This window comes from Nansenia antarctica (genome assembly GCF_963989245.1).
Source record: "Nansenia antarctica genome assembly, chromosome: 5".
Taxonomy (NCBI): Eukaryota; Metazoa; Chordata; class Actinopteri; order Argentiniformes; family Microstomatidae; genus Nansenia; species Nansenia antarctica.
The window spans coordinates 29,186,642-29,205,048 of record NC_137690.1 but is presented as its reverse complement, the minus strand read 5'-3'; the positions used below and the strand labels follow the sequence as shown (position 1 = coordinate 29,205,048).

The 18,407-nt window shown below is 48.0% G+C and overlaps 1 protein-coding gene across 1 annotated transcript in view; it reads left to right on the top strand.

The window, feature by feature from the left end:
- The window catches only part of ppp3cca (protein phosphatase 3, catalytic subunit, gamma isozyme, a), a gene marked incomplete at its 5' end in the record, with an annotated part of 41,403 nt that overhangs the window by 12,020 nt on the left and 10,976 nt on the right, over window positions 1–18,407 (top strand). The window contains 9 exon segments of the mRNA XM_080532598.1: window positions 602–799; window positions 1,838–1,962; window positions 9,554–9,665; window positions 13,700–13,804; window positions 13,807–13,844; window positions 14,195–14,334; window positions 15,700–15,777; window positions 15,896–15,990; window positions 17,235–17,360. Coding sequence (XP_080388724.1) covers window positions 602–799; window positions 1,838–1,962; window positions 9,554–9,665; window positions 13,700–13,804; window positions 13,807–13,844; window positions 14,195–14,334; window positions 15,700–15,777; window positions 15,896–15,990; window positions 17,235–17,360 — 1,017 coding nt within the window.

The window sequence follows — 18,407 nt, the reverse complement described above, 5'->3', positions numbered from 1 at the left end:
AAAGTGGTGTTTTTACAGAATTCAAGGAAAAGCAGTTTTTATAAAAATGAAAATGTTTTGTGTTGATCCGAAAAATGATCCGATCCGTGACTCAAAAACCGTGACACGATCCGATCCGTGAGTTAGGTGATCCGTTACACCCCTAGAGTAGAGTAGAGTAGAGTAGAGTAGAGACCTCATGGACTAGAGTAGAGGAGAGTAGAGATCTTATGGACTAGAGTAGAGTAGAGTAGAGACTTCATGGACTAGAGTAGAGTAGAGTAGAGACTTCATGGACTAGAGTAGAGTAGAGTAGAGACCTTATGGACTGGAGTAGAGTAGAGACCTTATGGACTGGAGTAGAGTAGATACCTTATGGACTTGAGTAGAGTAGAGCTGGGACCTTATGGACTAGAGTGTCAGCAAGGTCACATATTTCCAGAATGAATGACACAATACGATCACTTTGTATCTAAGGAAGCAACATACATAATAAAACAACTGTCTTGGCTAATTAACTCCAACTACGGTCAGGACCAAAGCAGGAAGTCGTTTTTTTTTAAGGAAGTAGAACACCTCTTTTAACATGAGCCTCTCTGTCCCGTCCCCCCTCCCTTCCCAGCTGTGCCGTACCCTCCCCAACAGAAACTCACCTCCAAGGAGTTGTTTCAGGACCGCAAGCCCAACGCCGAGCTGCTCAGGAACCACCTGGTGAAGGAGGGCCGTCTGGAGGAGGAGGCCGCCCTGAGGATCATCAACGATGGCGCCAACATCCTCCGCTCGGAGAAGTGCATGCTGGAGGTGGAGGCTCCCATCACCGGTAGGCTAACGCTAGCGTTTGTTTGCGCTCAGAACTACGTGAACATTACCGACTCTGTACTCAAAGACGATACCTGAGTTTCCCCCCTGGAGCGTATGAGAACCAACCAATCGGAATGTCTACGCCGATAATCTTACGTTCATTTGACATTTGTTTTTGACTCGGAACGTCCGCGTTTCGGAGATTTTCACGAACACTACACTGCATAGAGGCCCCTTCACCTACACTATGTACTATGCACTTCAAAGGGAGCTAATGACAACAGAACCGAAAATAAGTTGGTTCTACTTCCAGGTCATATGTGTGTGTAGGAACAAGTCATCTTCTCCCTCTCCCAGGCCCCTAGGAGACACAGAACATGGACGTGTGCACGAGCGCTGTCACTACGTAAACAAACACAGCGCTGGCCTGGCTTGGTTGGCACTCCTCCATGGCACCACTGTTTGCATGAGTTGACAGGAGGTGGAGAGAGCCGCTCTACTGTTATAGACCTAGCGTCCCTGGGGGCTGTCAAAGTCCACTCAACACATCTCTCTCTCTCTCTCTCCCTCTCTCTCTCTCTCTCTCTCTCCCTCTCTCTCTCTCTCTCTCTCTCTCTCTCTGTTTCTCTCTCTCTCTCTCTCTCTCTCTGTTTCTCTGTTTCTCTGTTTCTTTCTCTCTCTCTCTCTCTGTTTCTCTCTGTTTCTGTGTCTTGCTCTCTCTCTCTCTCTCTGTTTCTCTCTCTGTTTCTGTGTCTCACTCTCTCTCTCTCTCTGTCTGTCTCTCTCTCTCTTTCTCTGTCTCTCTGTCTCTCTGTTTCTCTATCTCTGTCTGTCTCTCTCTCTCCTCCCTGTCCTGTTACCAACTTCGTCCGTCAAGGTCATTTAATCTTTGACACCTTGCCGGTCACACACACACACACACACACATATGACCCCTACTACCAGTCTGTTTGGTGTGTGGTTTGATGTTTCTAGGGAAGTGTTGGAGGATGAGCGTCTTCTGAGTGTTCTTGTGACAGCCGTGGCTTTTTTTTCTTCCCCCCCCCCCCCCCCTCAGTTTGCGGTGATGTTCACGGTCAGTTCTTCGACCTGATGAAGCTGTTCGAGGTGGGAGGCTCGCCCAGTAACACGCGCTATCTCTTCCTTGGAGACTACGTAGACCGAGGCTACTTCAGTATCGAGGTGAGGACGCGGGTGGCTTTTTTTTGTCATTAATTTATTTAGTTTTTTTTTCCGAACATAACTTATTTACAAACAGAACACAATAGTATAAAAAATGGGATGGTCAAATTAAATCAGTACAGAATTATTTATTAATATGATTAATTTATATGAAAGTAAATATATATTATAAATATATATTATTATATATTATTGATTTTTCAGTTCAACAAGCATTATACAACAACAACAACAACAACAACAACAACAACGCTAAGGACAGTATTTCCAGTCATCCACACACACTACACACAGGTTTACACCGACATATAGCCTATCTAACATTTTACCTAGTCATTGAAATAAATCCAGGCTTCATCAGACTTCACTTTGCTCTCAGACAGTCTTGATAACATCCACATCATACACTGTGCTCTCTGACATGAGACCTAGCCGTTCTTTGAATTTGGGTCTGGGCTCAGACTTTGAGTATCTAAGGAATCAATCTTAATGCTGTGTAGTAGGTTTCTCTTTTCTAAAGGCCTAGCCTGTGTTTTCAGGTATTTGTCCCATTTTGATGAGAAACTCACCGCTCTTGTTTTGAGAGAAGGTAAAGGTGGTTTCCTCTTGAATGTGTGTCTGCTACTGCACTGGACTGCTGGCCCCCGCCATGTTTAATAAGCCATCTCTCTGTATTAACCTCTCTCACAGACACCCACCTCTCCAGTGACATGATGTCACACCTTCTATAGGCGCAGGGCCAGGTTCACTCTGCTGTTACGTCACATAGTCAATCCTTTTTTAAATTATTTTTGAGTTAAGTAATTTTTTTCTGAGTGTTTTCTGAGGGATGACATGCAGGATATGTCCGCGGCCAGAATCGAACCGGGAATCCTGCGGTTACATGGTCGACGCTTAACCCGCTACGCCACCTAAGCGCTCCACAGCAGTCAATCGTTAATATCAGCTGCCATCTTGGTGGGTCGTCAACCTCTGAGGCACCGCAGGCTGCGAGTCTCCCAGAGCTCGAGCGTGTGAACGGGGGGGTCAATGTTCTCTACTCAGTCAGATTAGGCTGATGTAAATGTGGTGGAGACTCAGGGTGTGTGCCTGCTTTAAGTAGGTCTGGTCGTGACTCTCATGTGAAGAATGTCTCTTCTGCACAGACGGGAGGCCCTTGACTGCCTGTGTGGCGGCCTCTTCTCATTGAACCACCTGTCATCATCAGGCCTTCTCCACCATGGCCTCCACCATGAGTTACCCACCGTACACAGCACCATGCACCAAGCCCTCTCAGCTCCTCACTATCCACCACAATGTTCAGCCAATCCCTCCCCAGTCCCCTCTACCCACCACAACACCCAGACAATCCCTCCCCAGTCCCCTCTCTACCCACTAGAGATCCCACCCATCTGATACTGACCATCTGTATCGGCCTGATATTGGCGCATACTGTCGGTCTGTCTGTCTGTTTGTCTGTCTCCAGTCACTATCCTTCCAAGGTACTGTTTTTGTCTGAAAGGAACTGAAAATGAGATCTGATTTAAGACAGATTTGAAAGTAGCGGCTACGTACGTCCTACATGTTCGCCCTTCACGCAAGGAAAAGAGCGTGATTCTTGTTGCTAGGCTACCAGATACCAGGGGTTAGCTGGCAAGCTAGCTAGCAGCGATGGACGAGTATGCAAATTATCAGGCTTTATTTTCATACAGAACTAGTGTCTTATTTATTTCTGAAAATGTGGTGGAAGAAATCCTTGTATACAGTCGTTTACCAAAAATATGGCCAATACTGAAATCTCAGTACTCTGTATCTGCAATGTAAAAGTGGTACCAGTGCATCCCTAGTACCCACCACAACACCCGCCCAATCCCTCTCCTGACTCCACTACCCACAATGCCCGGCCAACGTTAAGGTTGCGGGTTTGATATCCGCTGGGAACATATTTACCAGAAAATGTGTTGAAAATCAGTTGGTGGGTTAAGTCTATGCACTCACAGAAGTGTCTGCTATGGCATATGTTATGTTAGCATATACCAGACATGGGTTAAATGCTTAAATGTAGCTTGGAAAAAGTTTGGATTTATTCTATTTGTTTTCATTGTATCAGGCAAGCTAAAGTATTTGAAAGTAGGCTATTGGACATGGAGTATATTTTACATGTCTGCCACACACACACACACACACACACACACACACACACACACACACACACACACACACACACACCCACACACACACACACACACACACACACACACACACACACACACACACACACACACACTCACAGCCTTGCCAATCCCTCTGAATACCCTGGTGGATTATCCACCACCACACACAGTCCTGCCAAGTACCAAACCCTTCTCAGACCTACTTTACACACCCAGTGTCCTCCCCAAGCTCTCTCTCTCCACAATCTTACACTCGCGTCTGGCGAGAGACACAAGCACCTCTGTGGAGATGTTCAGCTTTTGTCTGGAGCCCTTCCTAGACTTTGCAGAGCCGGCTAATAGGCTACCCTCTGGTTGCCATGGCACTCTCTCCGATCTCTTTCTCCGACTCACAATTAGGAAGTCGCCAAGTAGCCCAGGTTTTTGTCTCGGCGGATATGAATCATGGAAATTATTCAGATGCGCTACAATAACCCTCTTACGGCTGCAGCCCACTCCTGAAAGAGGGGGGGGTCAGCGTGGAGAGAGGAGAGGGAGATTGACATTAACCCATCCCGCGGTCTGGAATGATTAAGGCCCCCCCACCCGACGCCGTCGTCATCGCTGGCGTCAGAAAGAAGCTCTCTGCTCCTCTGAGCTCCGTGAATAGCCGCTGAATTATTTAGCGTTTTAATCAGCTTGAAATAAGAGCAACATTTTGGGTCCGGGAGCCATTGTTATGGAAAGCGAACGAGGGGCCGTTGGAGATCTCATAGAGCAGGTTATGAATTTTAAAGGAGGCCTAATGACCAGAGAGACTGAGCCATCCTGAACGTTGTAGCTACAGTCAGTCAGACGACGTCAGTAACGTTAGTCTGTTAGAAGCGGGGAACCTTGATCCACGAGGCGTGTTTTTGTGTCTGTCGTAAGCTACGGAAGCTGAAAACAAATGAAAAATGCTACCTAAAACACGGACGATAAAGCTTTAGAACTTTTCAAGCAGAGTTTGATCTGTCCTGGAGGTGTGTGTGTGTGTGTGTGTGTGTGTGTGTGTGTGTGTGTGTGAGTGTGAGTGAGTGAGTGAGTGAGTGAGTGAGTGAGTGAGTGAGTGAGTGAGTGAGTGAGTGAGTGAGTGAGTGAGTGAGTGAGTGAGTGAGTGAGTGAGTGAGTGAGTGAGTGAGTGAGTGAGTGAGTGAGTGAGTGAGTGAGTGAGTGAGTGAGTGTGTGGCTTTTCATGGTGGCGAAATGTCACAGATGAAAGGTGTGTGTGTGTGAGAAAGAGCATAGGGAATGACCAGGTTGGAGGGAAGCTGGATCACACAAGGGGAGCTTTCAGGTGGTGTGAGGGTGTGAGGGTGTGAGGGGCCTCCCGGCTATTCTGGGTGAAGTGTTCCGTTCCCCTCCCTGCCGTGTCCAGGACCAGGGGAGTGGCGAGTCCAAAAAAACACAAACAAAAACACTGAACTCTAAAATAGTTTGATTCATGTGTGTTTGGGTGCTGTCGGACCGTACAGCCCAGGGTCGGTCCAGTCAGTCCAATCATACAGCCTTCACCTTCAAACGACGACAAGATGTTTTAGAATTGAACGAGCAGGGCAGGGGTCTTACCTCCTTCTAGATGGAGGGGGAGGGGGGGGGGGGCAGTTCTCTTTGATGTGATTAAACAAGTGTGTCGACCCGACCCGTCATGAGACCCACAGTTGGCCGAGGGCCAGGAGTGTGGACAGGTCACAGAGGTCACTGCTGATTGGAGCCTATGTCGATACTGGTGAGGTATTGGACATAATGAATATGAGGTAAAAAAAAATATAATAATTATGAAGTGACCCTTTAATTCTGACCAATATTTGGGAATACGGGCCTGAGGGAGGAAACGTAGTGTCGTTTGTACGCTACGTCCACGTTCACTCATTAACTTTCTTAGAAGTGTTTGTGCGTGTTTGTGTTTGTGTCTCTGTGTTCTTTTTATGAAGGCCAAGGCACACTGAGCACTCTACACACACACACACACACACACACACACAGGAAGGCTGAGGATATGTGGGGAAAACGGATCTCCGTGTGTGGTAACCGTGGTTACGGAAAGATTGACTTTAGCCCACTCAAAATAGTAGACCGCTACACAGCGTTTATCGTTTCAGAGGGTCTGAAATTGAGCGAGTGTGAGCGAACTGGTCTCTCTCTATCTCTCTCTCCCTCTCTTTCTCTCTCTCTCCCTCTCTCTCTCTCTCCCTCTCCCTCTCTCTCTCTCTCTCTCTCTCTCTCTCCCTCTTTCTCTCTCCATCTCTCTCCCTCTCTCTCTTTCTCTCTCTCTCCCCCCCTCTCTCTCTCCCCCTCTCTCTCTCTCCCCCTCTCTCTCTTCCCCCCCCTCTCTCTCTCCCTCTCTCCCCCCCTCTCTTTCTCTCTCCCCTCACTCCCTTCCCCCCCTCCCTCTCTCTCCCCCCCCCCTCTCTCTCTCTTTGATCCAGGAGAGTGCTCTCAGCCATGCACTGACACCCCCCTCACCACACACGCGTCTGGCTCAAGCTGAAGTGTGTTGAGGCGGAGAGGTGAGGCGGCACTTGTGTCTGACACACAAAGACCCTCTGTGCTTGTTGCCTTTGTCTGCCTCCCCCGCTGACGGACCTACCCAGGCCAGAGTGGTGTGTGTGTGTGTGTGTGTGTGTGTGAGGAGGAGAGGTGAGGCGGCACTTGTGTCTGACACACAAAGACCCGCTGTGCTTGTTGCCTTTGCGTGCGTGCGTGCGTGCGTGCGTGCGAGTGAGGAGGAGAACTCTACCCAGGCCAGAGTGGTGTGTGTGAGGAGGAGAGCTCTACCCAGGCTAGAGTGGTGTGTGTGTGTGAGTGAGTGAGGAGGAGAGCTCTACCCAGGCCAGAGTGGTGTGTGTGTGACAGAGAGAGAGAGGAAGAGAGCCCTCTTCATTAAAATGCCCCTCAGCCCCTGGGCACACCTAGCCCCGTATCTACACCCAGCCCCTTCAGTCCCCTGCACGCTACACACACACACACACACACACACACACACACACACACACACACACACACACACACACACCTAAAGACACACACAAACACACATAGACAGACACGCACTCATCAACTCAGCAACTAATACTTTAACCCCCCTCCCTGGCCCTGGCCCTGACCCCCCCCCCCCTACCCCTATAGTCTGCCACCTCCTCTGCCTCTTCTCATGGTTAATAACATGTTTCTGGATTCAGGCCTCATCTGCCTGCACACCTGCCAGTGTTACCTTGGCCTCCTCCTCCCGTCACCAGGGACATGGCCATGAGGCTGGGGCTCCTGCAGCTCCTGTTAATGCAGAGAGGAGAGACTGGTGCTGAGAGACTGGTGCTGAGAGACTGGTACTGAGAGACTGGTGCTGAGAGACTGGTGCTGAGAGAGTGGACTGAGAGAGTGGTGCTGAGAGAGTGGTGCTGAGAGAGTGGTGCTGAGAGAGTGGTGCTGAGAGAGTGGTGCTGAGAGAGTGGTGCTGAGAGAGTGGTGCTGAGAGAGTGGTGCTGAGAGAGTGGGCTGAGAGAGTGGGCTGAGAGAGTGGGCTGAGAGAGTGGTGCTGAGAGAGTGGTGCTGAGAGAGTGGTGCTGAGAGAGTGGTGCTGAGAGAGTGGGCTGAGAGAGTGGGCTGAGAGAGTGGGCTGAGAGAGTGGGCTGAGAGAGTGGGCAACTGGCGGCTAATGAGCCCTCTCCTCCGTCTGGGGGAAAGGGAAGCCATCTCATTTGGGTTGTAAATGTCGTCCCACGCTTTTCATACACCGCCACCGCCGCACATTTGTCCTGCCTGACTCCCCTGTTGGGTTCCGGCTTCAAAGAGAGTCCCCCGCCACCCCCCACCCACCCCCCGGGGGATAAATGAGTTTTGATTGAATCTAGTGGTTCTTCTCAACGACTGGGGGGGAGGGGGGGTGGGGGTAGTGTGTTGTTGTTGCCTTCCAGATGAGATCAGTTTCAACGTGCCGTTTGATTCGGTCCGTTTGTGTTGGACGCCGCAGGCCACCTGTTGTAAAGAGGGGAAGGCGAACGTTTTCGACCGGGTCGTTGACGCGGTCTGACCCCAACCTCCCCAAGGCCTCGAATCAACCTTACCTTCTCTGGAAAGACAGTGACTCGATTCAGATGACTTTGAGACGATTCGGGTATTCCATTTCAAGCATGCTAATTCAGGGTACGCTGACCTCCCATTGGTTTTTTAGTAAAAAACAACAACAACAACAAACTATCATTTAGCCACATCTGATCCACGCCCCCACATTTGGGGCTAGAGTCGGGTCTATGTTTAATATAACAGATATAAAGAGCTTACCTTTATCAATAATGTTCATCGATATCGCAAACGATTCATTAGATTCCATTCTAAACGACCATATCGTTTTTTCCGTGCCCGGTAAATACAGTGCGAGTCAGAAGCCCTTGTTTACAGCCACTTCACATAGCAAAACCAAGCATGCTTGGTTTCAACCCCCGAATTTCCATATCATTGGTCCTCGAAAGTCATTTTTCCCGCCTCTGCTCGATTCTATTGGCTCTGACGCTTCAAATGAGTGGTCAATCATGAAATTTGACCAATGGGTTCGGGAGAAAATTCAGTGCGTAAATAAGAACAGTGAGTGAGTGCCCACATAATCACAACCAAAGTGTGTGTTGAAGTCTGCCCTTGTCCACAGTCTCCTTTCAGGGTGAGATGATGTTGTTTATTTGGGTGAACTAGCCTATCCCTTTAAGGGGGGGCTCGGGTTGTTCCTCAGCCAGATGGTGCAGCGAACACATCCTCCACAACCTGTTGGGATTTTAGATTTGAAGATATTTCATAACTGTTATGTATTTTCGTCATTTATAGCTGTTATGTCCTGGTTGCCCTTCATCTCTCACACTCTCTCTCTCTCTCCTTCTCTCCCTCTCTCTCTCTCTCCTCCCTATCTCTCTCTCTTTCTCTCTCCTCCTCCCTCTCTCTCTCTCTCTCTCCTCCCTATCTCTTTCTCTCTCTCTCTCTCTCTCCTCCCTATCTCTTTCTCTCTCCCTCCATCCCTCTCTCTCTCCTCCTCCCTATCTCTTTCTCTCTCCCTCCCTCTCTCTCTCTCTCCTCCTCCCTCCCTCTCTCTCCCTCTCTCTTTCTCTCTCTCTCCCTCTCTCTCCTCCTCTCTCTTTCTCTCTCCCTCTCTCCCCTCTCTCTCCTCTCTCTCCTCTCTCTCCTCCTCTCTCTTTCTCTCTCCCTCTCTCCCCTCTCTCTCCTCTCTCTCCTCTCTCTCTCACTCTCTCTCCTCCTCCCCCCCTCTCTCTCTCTCCCTCCCTCCTCCTCTATCCTCCCCCCCCCTCCTCCCCCTCTCTCCTCTCTCTCTCCTCCCCCCCCCCTCTCTCTCTCTCTCTCCCTCCCTCCCTCCTCCTCTATCCCCCCCCCCCCCCCCTCTCTCTCTCTCTCTCTCCTCCTCCTCTCCTCCCTCCCAGTGTGTGCTGTACCTCTGGTCCCTGAAGATCAACTTCCCGAATACCCTCTTCCTCCTACGAGGGAACCACGAGTGCCGGCACCTCACAGAGTACTTCACCTTCAAACAGGAGTGTAAGTTCACCCCCTCACAGAGCACGTCCCCTTCAAACAGGAGTGTAAGTTCACCCCCTCACAAAGCACGTCCCCTTCAAACAGGAGTGTAAGTTCACCCCCTCACAGAGCACGTCCCCTTCAAACAGGAGTGTAAGTTCATTCAGCTCTGCTAATGTCACACTCATGAGGGCATGAAGTCCTAATGTGTTGTCGCTTGAAGACATCTCAGGGTACTGTGACCTGTAGGAGAACCCTGTACTGTAGGAGAACCCTGTACTGTGTCCTGTACATTTAGTTTTATTTCCTTCTCTTATTTTAGATCTGATATTTTCTTTTCTTTTTTAAAGTAATTTTTTCTGAGTGGGGCAGTCCCACTCATATTTTTCATTTTTATTGACAGTACAGTATAGATTATGCCAGGAAGGATGGGTGAGAGAGAGAGGAGGGATGACATGCAGGATATGTCCCCGGCCGGAATGAGTAACTCTCCTATAACAGACCCACCCCTCGTGTGTGTGTGTGTGTGTGTGTGTGTTGCAGTGTTTCCTCTATATGCATTTATTGGCGGCGGGCCGCCACGAATGAATTTCCTCCGCCACTAATTGATTCAGGCTGCGCAGAAAGGCAGCGAGTTATTATGACCGGAGAACAGAAAAAAAGCATGTGTCCCTGAACGCTCCGCCAATCACTGTGAGTAAACTGACTCTGAGAATGTCGTCACGTCACATTTTACCGTAATACCCTATATGTTGGTTGAAGTGCAACATCTCAGCTTTCAGGGACAGTTGGAATAGGCTAGGTGCACGATCTCCCTACTTCCTGAAAGGCAACTGGGATGAACATATCCTGTCTCACTCTATTGGTTTAATTGATTAATCAGCTGTGCACTGTGTGTTCCAACAGTTTACCGCACAGCTGATTAATCAATTAAACCAATAGAGTGAGACAGGATATGTTCATCCCAGTTGCCTTTCAGGAAGTAGGGAGATCGTGCACCTAGCCTATTGTTTCGATAGCACAAACCGTTTAGAAATTACGGTAATTACAATGTCGGGTGCGGATTTGTGCCGGCGGCGGTACATTCGGCGCAGAAGTGGTATCTATACCAGATAAATAATAACCATTTGCTTACGTAATTTTTCGTTTGTTTACATAGTCTGAAACTACAGATGGTAAGCTTTCAAATGATGCGTCATACATTGAAATCGGAAAAAAATTCAGGACGACACGAGTATTTGAATGTTTGTTTGTATCAATGTTTTGCTCAAGAATGGTGACTGCTAAAAACGCTGCTAGCGGCTAACGTTCACGTTTCATTCTAAAACGAAAGTATTGTAACGTCCCCACTTGGACAGTGGTTGAAATAATGACAGATAGCTTCTCTCTACTGTCAAGTGCCATTCATTCTGACAACACACACACACACAGGTCGTAAAGCTCTAACGGACGTACAGAACGTGACGTCGTAAAGTGAAACAAAGTGCTGCAATGACATACTGTCGTACATAACAATATTGGTATTTGATCACCTTCTATATAAAATCACCTGCTCGGCTTTAATGACTTAACCGCTATTTAAGAAATTATATTTGTTTTCGCGTCAACCACTCCGCCACTAATGTGAAAAATCCTGGAGGAAACAGTGTGTGTGTGTGTGTGTGTGTGTGTGTGTGTGTGTGTGTGTGTGTGTGTGCGTGCGCGTGAGAGAGAGAGAGAGAGAGAGAGAGAGAGAGAGAGAGAGAGAGAGAGAGAGAGAGAGAGAGAGAGAGAGAGAGAGAGAGAGAGAGAGAGAGAGAGAGAGAGAGAGAGAGAGAGAGAGAGAGAGAGAGAGAGAGAGAGAGAGAGAGAGAGAGAGAGAGAGAGAGAGAGTGAAACAGCTCCCAACCCCGCTACAGTGACACATCAGGATCAGGAGACTAGTCATAGATATGAACGTCTCTTCATCATCAGGGTTCTGTCAAGCCTAGAGAGACCAATCACAACCCTGCCTAGAGAGACCAATCACAACCCTGCCTAGAGAGACCAATCACAACCCTGCCTAGAGAGACCAATCACAACACTGCCTGAGAGACTAATCACAACACTGCCTAGAGAGACCAATCACAACCCTGCATAGAGAGACCAATCACAACACTGTCTAGAGAGACCAATCACAACCCTGCATAGAGAGACCAATCACAACACTGCCTAGAGAGGGAGCGATCTAGTCAGGCATGCTGTTGAGGTTCCTCAGACACACACACACACACACACACACACACATACACACACACACACTGTGAGCTGCCTAAAACACATGATTGTAGCAGCTGTGTGTGTGGTGTTGTGTGTGTGCGTGTGTGTGCGTGTGCGTGTGAGCGCGTGCGTGCCTCAAGAGGCTGCACAGGTGTGCATGCGACACTTGAAAATAAACAACCCACTTTGACAGACGGCCACAGCTTTTTTACAAAGAGGACCTGATGGCTAAATAAATGCTTCCCCTTTTTAGGGATGCGAGGGGGGGGGGGGGACAGCAATGAGAGATTGTTTAGACTTATTTGTTGACAAGAAACAAGTTAACACAGCCTGGCTGCCTGCCTGCTCTTCTGGGTTCACTGTTGTGTTAAAGTAGCCCTAACGTTCTTTGCAGGCAGGCAGGCAGGCAGGCAGGCAGGCAGACAGGTAGTAAGACAGACAGGCAGGTAGACTTACAGACAGACAGGTAGTTAGACAGACAGGTAGGCAGGCAGACAGACAGACAGACAGACAGGTAGGCAGACAGGCAGGCAGGTAGGCAGGCATGGAGGCAGGCAGACAAGTATGCAGACAGACAGGCAGGCAGACAAGTATGCAGACAGACAGACAGACAGGTAGGCAGACAGACAGGTAGGCAGACAGACAGACAGGTAGGCAGGCAGGTAGGCAGGCAGGCAGACAGACAGACAGGTAGGCAGACAGACAGACAGGTAGGCAGGCAGACATGTAGGCAGACAGGCAGGTAGGCAGACAGACAAGACAGACAGGTAGGCAGACAGACATGTAGGCAGGCAGACATGTAAGCAGGCAGACAGGTAGGCAGGCAGGTAGGCAGGCAGACATGTAGACAGGCAGACATGTAGACAGGCAGACATGTAGACAGGCAGACATGTAGGCAGGCAGGCAGGTAGGCAGAGAGGCAGGTAGGCAGACAGGCAGGTAGACAGACAGGTAGGCAGACAGGCAGGTAGGGAGACAGGCAGGTAGGGAGACAGGTAGGCAGGCAGACGGGCAGGTAGGGAGACAGGTAGGCAGGCAGACAGGCAGGTAGGCAGGCCCTCTCAGAGGCAGCCTAAGACACAGCAGGTCACCCTGGGCGCTGCTTGTTACAGCACTGATCCACCTTAACCCCTCTGTCAGGAAGTGAAGACAGACGTCATAGCTGTCACACTACCCACTCCAGCTCATGTGACTCCAGTGCAGTGATCATCCATCCTGGTTTTGAGGATCAGTTGATTAGTCAGGTGTGATAAACTGAAGCTGACGAATGTTGTTTGCTATCAATCCCAAAGTGAAGCAGCTTATGTTATCACCCACAGAGGAGCACGGCATCCCAGTCACTCGTGACTGAAACAACAAACAAACAAAACAACAGATTTTCTAGGTTGATATAGGAGTAATTCAATATAGAATGAGATATCTGTGTACTTTTTTTTTTTCTTTAGGTTGTCTTTACAGGGTTGCCGGTCTTCAATTTAAAGCAACGGTTTTGTGGAAGAAGAAAAAAATAATCTCAACAAGTTACATTTCGAAAGGCTCTTCGCCTTCACTTGTTTTGGAGCGAGTCCCCATAAGGTTGATACTGTAGCCCATATGCATGCCCAACGTAAGTTGTAAGTAAAAACAAAAAAGAAAGAAACGCTTCCCTAACGGAGAGAGCTCTCGCGGCTCGTGTCAAGACGAGCCAGATGAAGCGAGACCTCTGAGATGATGTGGTGTCTGATTCATCAACCGTTAAACCCGCTTGGTGGCTCTCCGACTGTGAGGTGTGAGGCAGATGTTAAGCAATACCCTTTTTCCCCTGTTGAAACCTGCAGGTAAGATCAAGTACTCTGAGCGCGTCTACGACGCCTGCATGGACGCCTTCGACTGCCTGCCCCTGGCCGCCCTCCTCAACCAGCAGTTCCTGTGTGTCCACGGGGGCTCTCTCCAGAAATCAACTGCCTAGACGACATTAGGAAAGTAAGTAACCACCCCCCCTCCCCGCCTGACCTGATTAGACAATACGTCCTAATTGGTTCATGTCTGTTGGCGACAACGAGATTTCTTTGCGCTCCGTTGTCTGTCTTTATCCATCCCTTATGGACTTGTGCTTAGACGGTGTGTGTCCGTGCTCCACAGTTCACCCCAGGAAACACATGCTAGCCTAATAATAGTACGATACTGTAGGTGCACTAAAATGTGTTTCCCCTCTGGTGGTGGAAACGTCCGGAATAAAGTAAAAGCACGTTTAGGGGAACAGCAGCAGCAGCAGCAGCAGCAGCAGCAGTGTGCCGATCTCTCTGACGTCCCCCCGCTGTGCTCCTCCACAGTTAGACAGGTTTAAGGAGCCCCCGGCGTTCGGGCCCATGTGTGACCTGATCTGGGCCGACCCCGGGGAGGACTACGGCAGCGAGAAGACAGCCGAACACTTCTGCCACAACTCTGTGCGAGGCTGCTCCTACTTCTTCAGGTACTCCAGCGGTCCGCCTCCCCGCTTCCACCACCACCACCAACTCTCTCTCTCTCTCTCTCTCTCTGTCTCTCTCTCTCCCTCTCCCTCTCTCTCTCTCCCTCTCCCTGTCTCTCTCTCTGTTTCTCTGTCTCTCTCTCCCTCTCTCTCTCCCTCTCTCTCCCTCTCTCTCTTTCTCTCTCTCTCTCTCTCTCTCTCTCCCTCTCTCTCTCTCTCTCTCTGTTTCTCTGTCTCTCTCTCTCTTTCTCCCTCTCTCTCCCTCTTCCTCTCCCTCTTTCTCTCTCTCTCTCTCTCTCTCTCTCTCTCTCTCTCTCTCCCTCTCTCTCTCTCTTTCTCTCTCTCTCTCTAGGCTCTCAGCTCTCATTTTAGTTTGGCCCCAGGTCAGGGTGGGGGGGGTGGACAGTGGAGGCTGGCCGAGGTTTAGGGGGGGTTAGAGTGTTAGAAGTTGGAAGAAGCAGTCCTCGTAATGGAATACTTTGTAGCTAGGTTAGACCTGAGGTAGAGCTGGAGAAAGACTTGGGTAAGGGATACTGGACTGTAGGGGTCTGTGTCGACATTGCAGGTTGTTGAAGTGGACATCCCCACTCTTAAGGTGTTGACTCTAGGAAAACCCTGCACACTGTGTTTCTCCAGCTGGACTTTATCTCTACGGTCTACTGTTGACTTTTCCAGATGGCATGGGGTTTGTGCCACGTTAACCAGATGCAGGTGGTCCACTAATTGCCTGAGCCGTCTCTTAGGGGAGGTCATAGGAAACCCACTAAAAGGCAGCAGCAGCAGCCTCTCTCCCCCACTCTGCTCTCCTCTGGCTGTGGCCTCCTGCCTGCGGTCTGGAACAGCTCTCAGAGCCCATAAACAAGCAGGCCAAGGCCCTGGCTCTGGACTCACTGGGTCATTAAACTGTACCTCCGAGGCCAGAGGGCACAGACGGAGAATGAAAAATGTATTTTACGAAAATGTGGAACAGCCAGAAGAACCAGCGCTAATGGCCACACGCTGTTCCTCAAAAGAGTCTCGGCCGTATCTTCTCACTGTGATGGCATGCCTGCCACGCTGGGTCTGTGAGATCATCAGTCCCTGGGTTCACATACTATTTGGAGTCGTTTCAAATACTTGGAAATGTGCGCTTGGTTTGAGTTTGGCTGGTGTAATTGAACAAAAATGGAATAGCCCCAAAAGTGCAAAGCCTGCAATCTGGTACTTTAGGCACTCAAACAAATCCTACAGTATTTTTCTATTATTTAAAATCCCGTTTCGACCCGGGTCTGGAGACGAATGATTTAAAAAATGATGTATATATATTTTTTATTTTTTTTAAGTAATATTTACTTTAAGTTCTAACGACTTTTTCCTCTTCCCCTGCAGTTACCCGGCAGTATGCGACTTTTTGATAAACAATAACTTATTGTCAGTAATAAGAGCGCACGAAGCACAGGACGCAGGGTAAGTTTTGGTCGTTGGCCAGCTACTTATTACTTATTACTTGTCCTCTACATTTCTGATGACCTGATCCTGTCGTTAGCCCACTCTCTAACCAGTGTGGTTTGCCTGTCACATACAGGTATCGGATGTACAGGAAAAGCCAGACGACAGGGTTTCCATCATTAATCACAATCTTCTCAGCACCAAATTACCTAGATGTGTACAACAACAAAGGTTTGTTTACTTACCTAGATGTGTACAACAACAACAACAACAAGGGTTTGTTTACTTACCTAGATGTGTACAACAAGAAGGGTTTGTTTACTTATCTAGATGTGTACAACAAGAAGGGTTTGTTTACTTACCTAGATGTGTACAACAACAACAACAACAACAACAACAACAAGAAGGGTTTGTTTACTTATCTAGATGTGTACAACAACAAGGGTTTGTTTACTTACCTAGATGTGTACAACAACAACAACAACAACAACAACAAGGGTTTGTTTACTTACCTAGATGTGTACAACAAGAAGGGTTTGTTTACTTACCTAGATGTGTACAACAACAACAACAACAACAACAACAACAAGGGTTTGTTTACTTATCTAGATGTGTACAACAAGAAGGGTTTGTTTACTTACCTAGATGTGTACAACAACAAGGGTTTGTTTACTTACCTAGATGTGTACAACAACAAGGGTTTGTTTACTTACCTAGATGTGTACAACAACAAGGTTTGTTTACTCTTCACTTCAAGACAGTAGTAAGTGTTTGTGTTGTATACTGCAGCTGTTTAGTCTACTGGCTGTCAATCAAACAGAGGTCAGAGTTCACAATATCCGGGGGATGTTAGTAGGTTCCTCCTGCCTCCACACTGCCTGACGTTGTTCTGCCTACTTAGGATTTCCCCCCACAATTTTTAAATATTATCTACTTTAACCATTTAGCAGACTAGAATCCAAAGCGATTTAGAATTAGAGATTACAGAGACACAGTCTCCCTGGAGTAATTTAGGGCTAAGTGCTTTACTCAAGGGCACAGTAGTGGTGGTGTTCCCAGGTGGGATTTGAACTCATGACCTTCTGGTCTCCAATCCAACTCACTACCCACTAGGCCAGGCCACCACTACCCCCTGGCCTATATCACAACAATATCACACAACTGACCGAAACGCAACCCGCCCAGTGGTTTTCAGTGATGCGTTCGCCTGTCAGCATGTGTGACTCACATGCTGAATTGACTACCTATCACTGTTTTTATGTGCTCTTTTCATCTGCCTGTCTAAGCTGTAAGAATACCATGGAACCCTAAACGTCGAGTCTGGCTGTGGAGTTTGTTTTCTTGGTCTCTTAACGGATCTAAATGCAGGAGCTGTGGGGAAAATGTACGTCCTCCTCGGAGGAGGACAATAAAGTCTAATCTAATCTAATGTTCCTTTCATCACTCCTCCCCCGCCTCCTCCTCCCGCCCTGCAGCGGCTGTACTAAAGTATGAGAACAACGTCATGAACATCCGCCAGTTCAACTGCTCTCCCCACCCTTACTGGCTGCCCAACTTCATGGACGTGTTCACGTGGTCCCTGCCCTTCGTCGGAGAGAAAGGTGTGTGTCCTGTGTGTGTGTGTGCTCCGCCCCAGGGCGGGCCACGCTCAGGGGGCATCTAGTAGTCCATTTAGTAGTACTGGACAATTTGGTGGATTAGATTAGACTAGATTAGATTAGATTACATTCAATTTTATTGTCATTGCAGAGTTACAAGTACCAGACAACGAAATGCAGTTAAGTATCTAACCAGAAGTGCAAATAGTGATATAAGAACATGATCTAAAAACATTTAACAACACTAAAGCCCAGTCTTGCCATTAGGTAAGTGGTAGTAAATATTTTCATAGGCAAAGGATTTAAGTTGGTGTGGAAATAAAATAAAGCCCAGTCTTGCCATTAGGCAAGTGGTAGTAAATATTTTCATAGGCGAAAGACTTAAATTGGTGTGGAAATAAAATAAAGCCCAGTCTTGCCATTAGGCAAGTGGTAGTAAATATTTTCATAGGCAAAGGATTTAAGTTGGTGTGGAAATAAAATAAAGCCCAGTCTTGCCATTAGGCAAGTGGTAGTAAATATGTTCATAGGCGAAAGACTTAAATTGGTGTGGAAATAAAATAAAGCCCAGTCTTGCCATTAGGCAAGTGGTAGTAAATATTTTCATAGGTGAAAGACTTAAATTGGTGTGGAAATAAAATAAAGCCCAGTCTTGCCATTAGGCAAGTGGTAGTAAATAGTTTCATAGGCAAAGGATTTAAGTTGGTGTGAAGATGGGAAACAATCACAGTCTCTCTTTTTAGTGTTTTCCCCTGCTTTTATATTCATTCTATGCATGTACTGTATATGTTTTTATATATGTTTTTATATTCACTTTATGTTCTTATTCCTGTTGTAAAGCACTTTGAGCTGCATTTCTTGTATGAAAGGTGCTATATAAATAAAGGTTTACTTACTTACTTACTTACTTACTTACTTACTTACTTACTTACTTACTAACAACAGTGATAGTGATAGAGGTACAGTATGGCAAGTACGGTAGTTAGAGGTATATACAGTTATGAGCTATGCACAGTTAAGGTAGCTATGCACAGTTAAGGTAGCTACGGT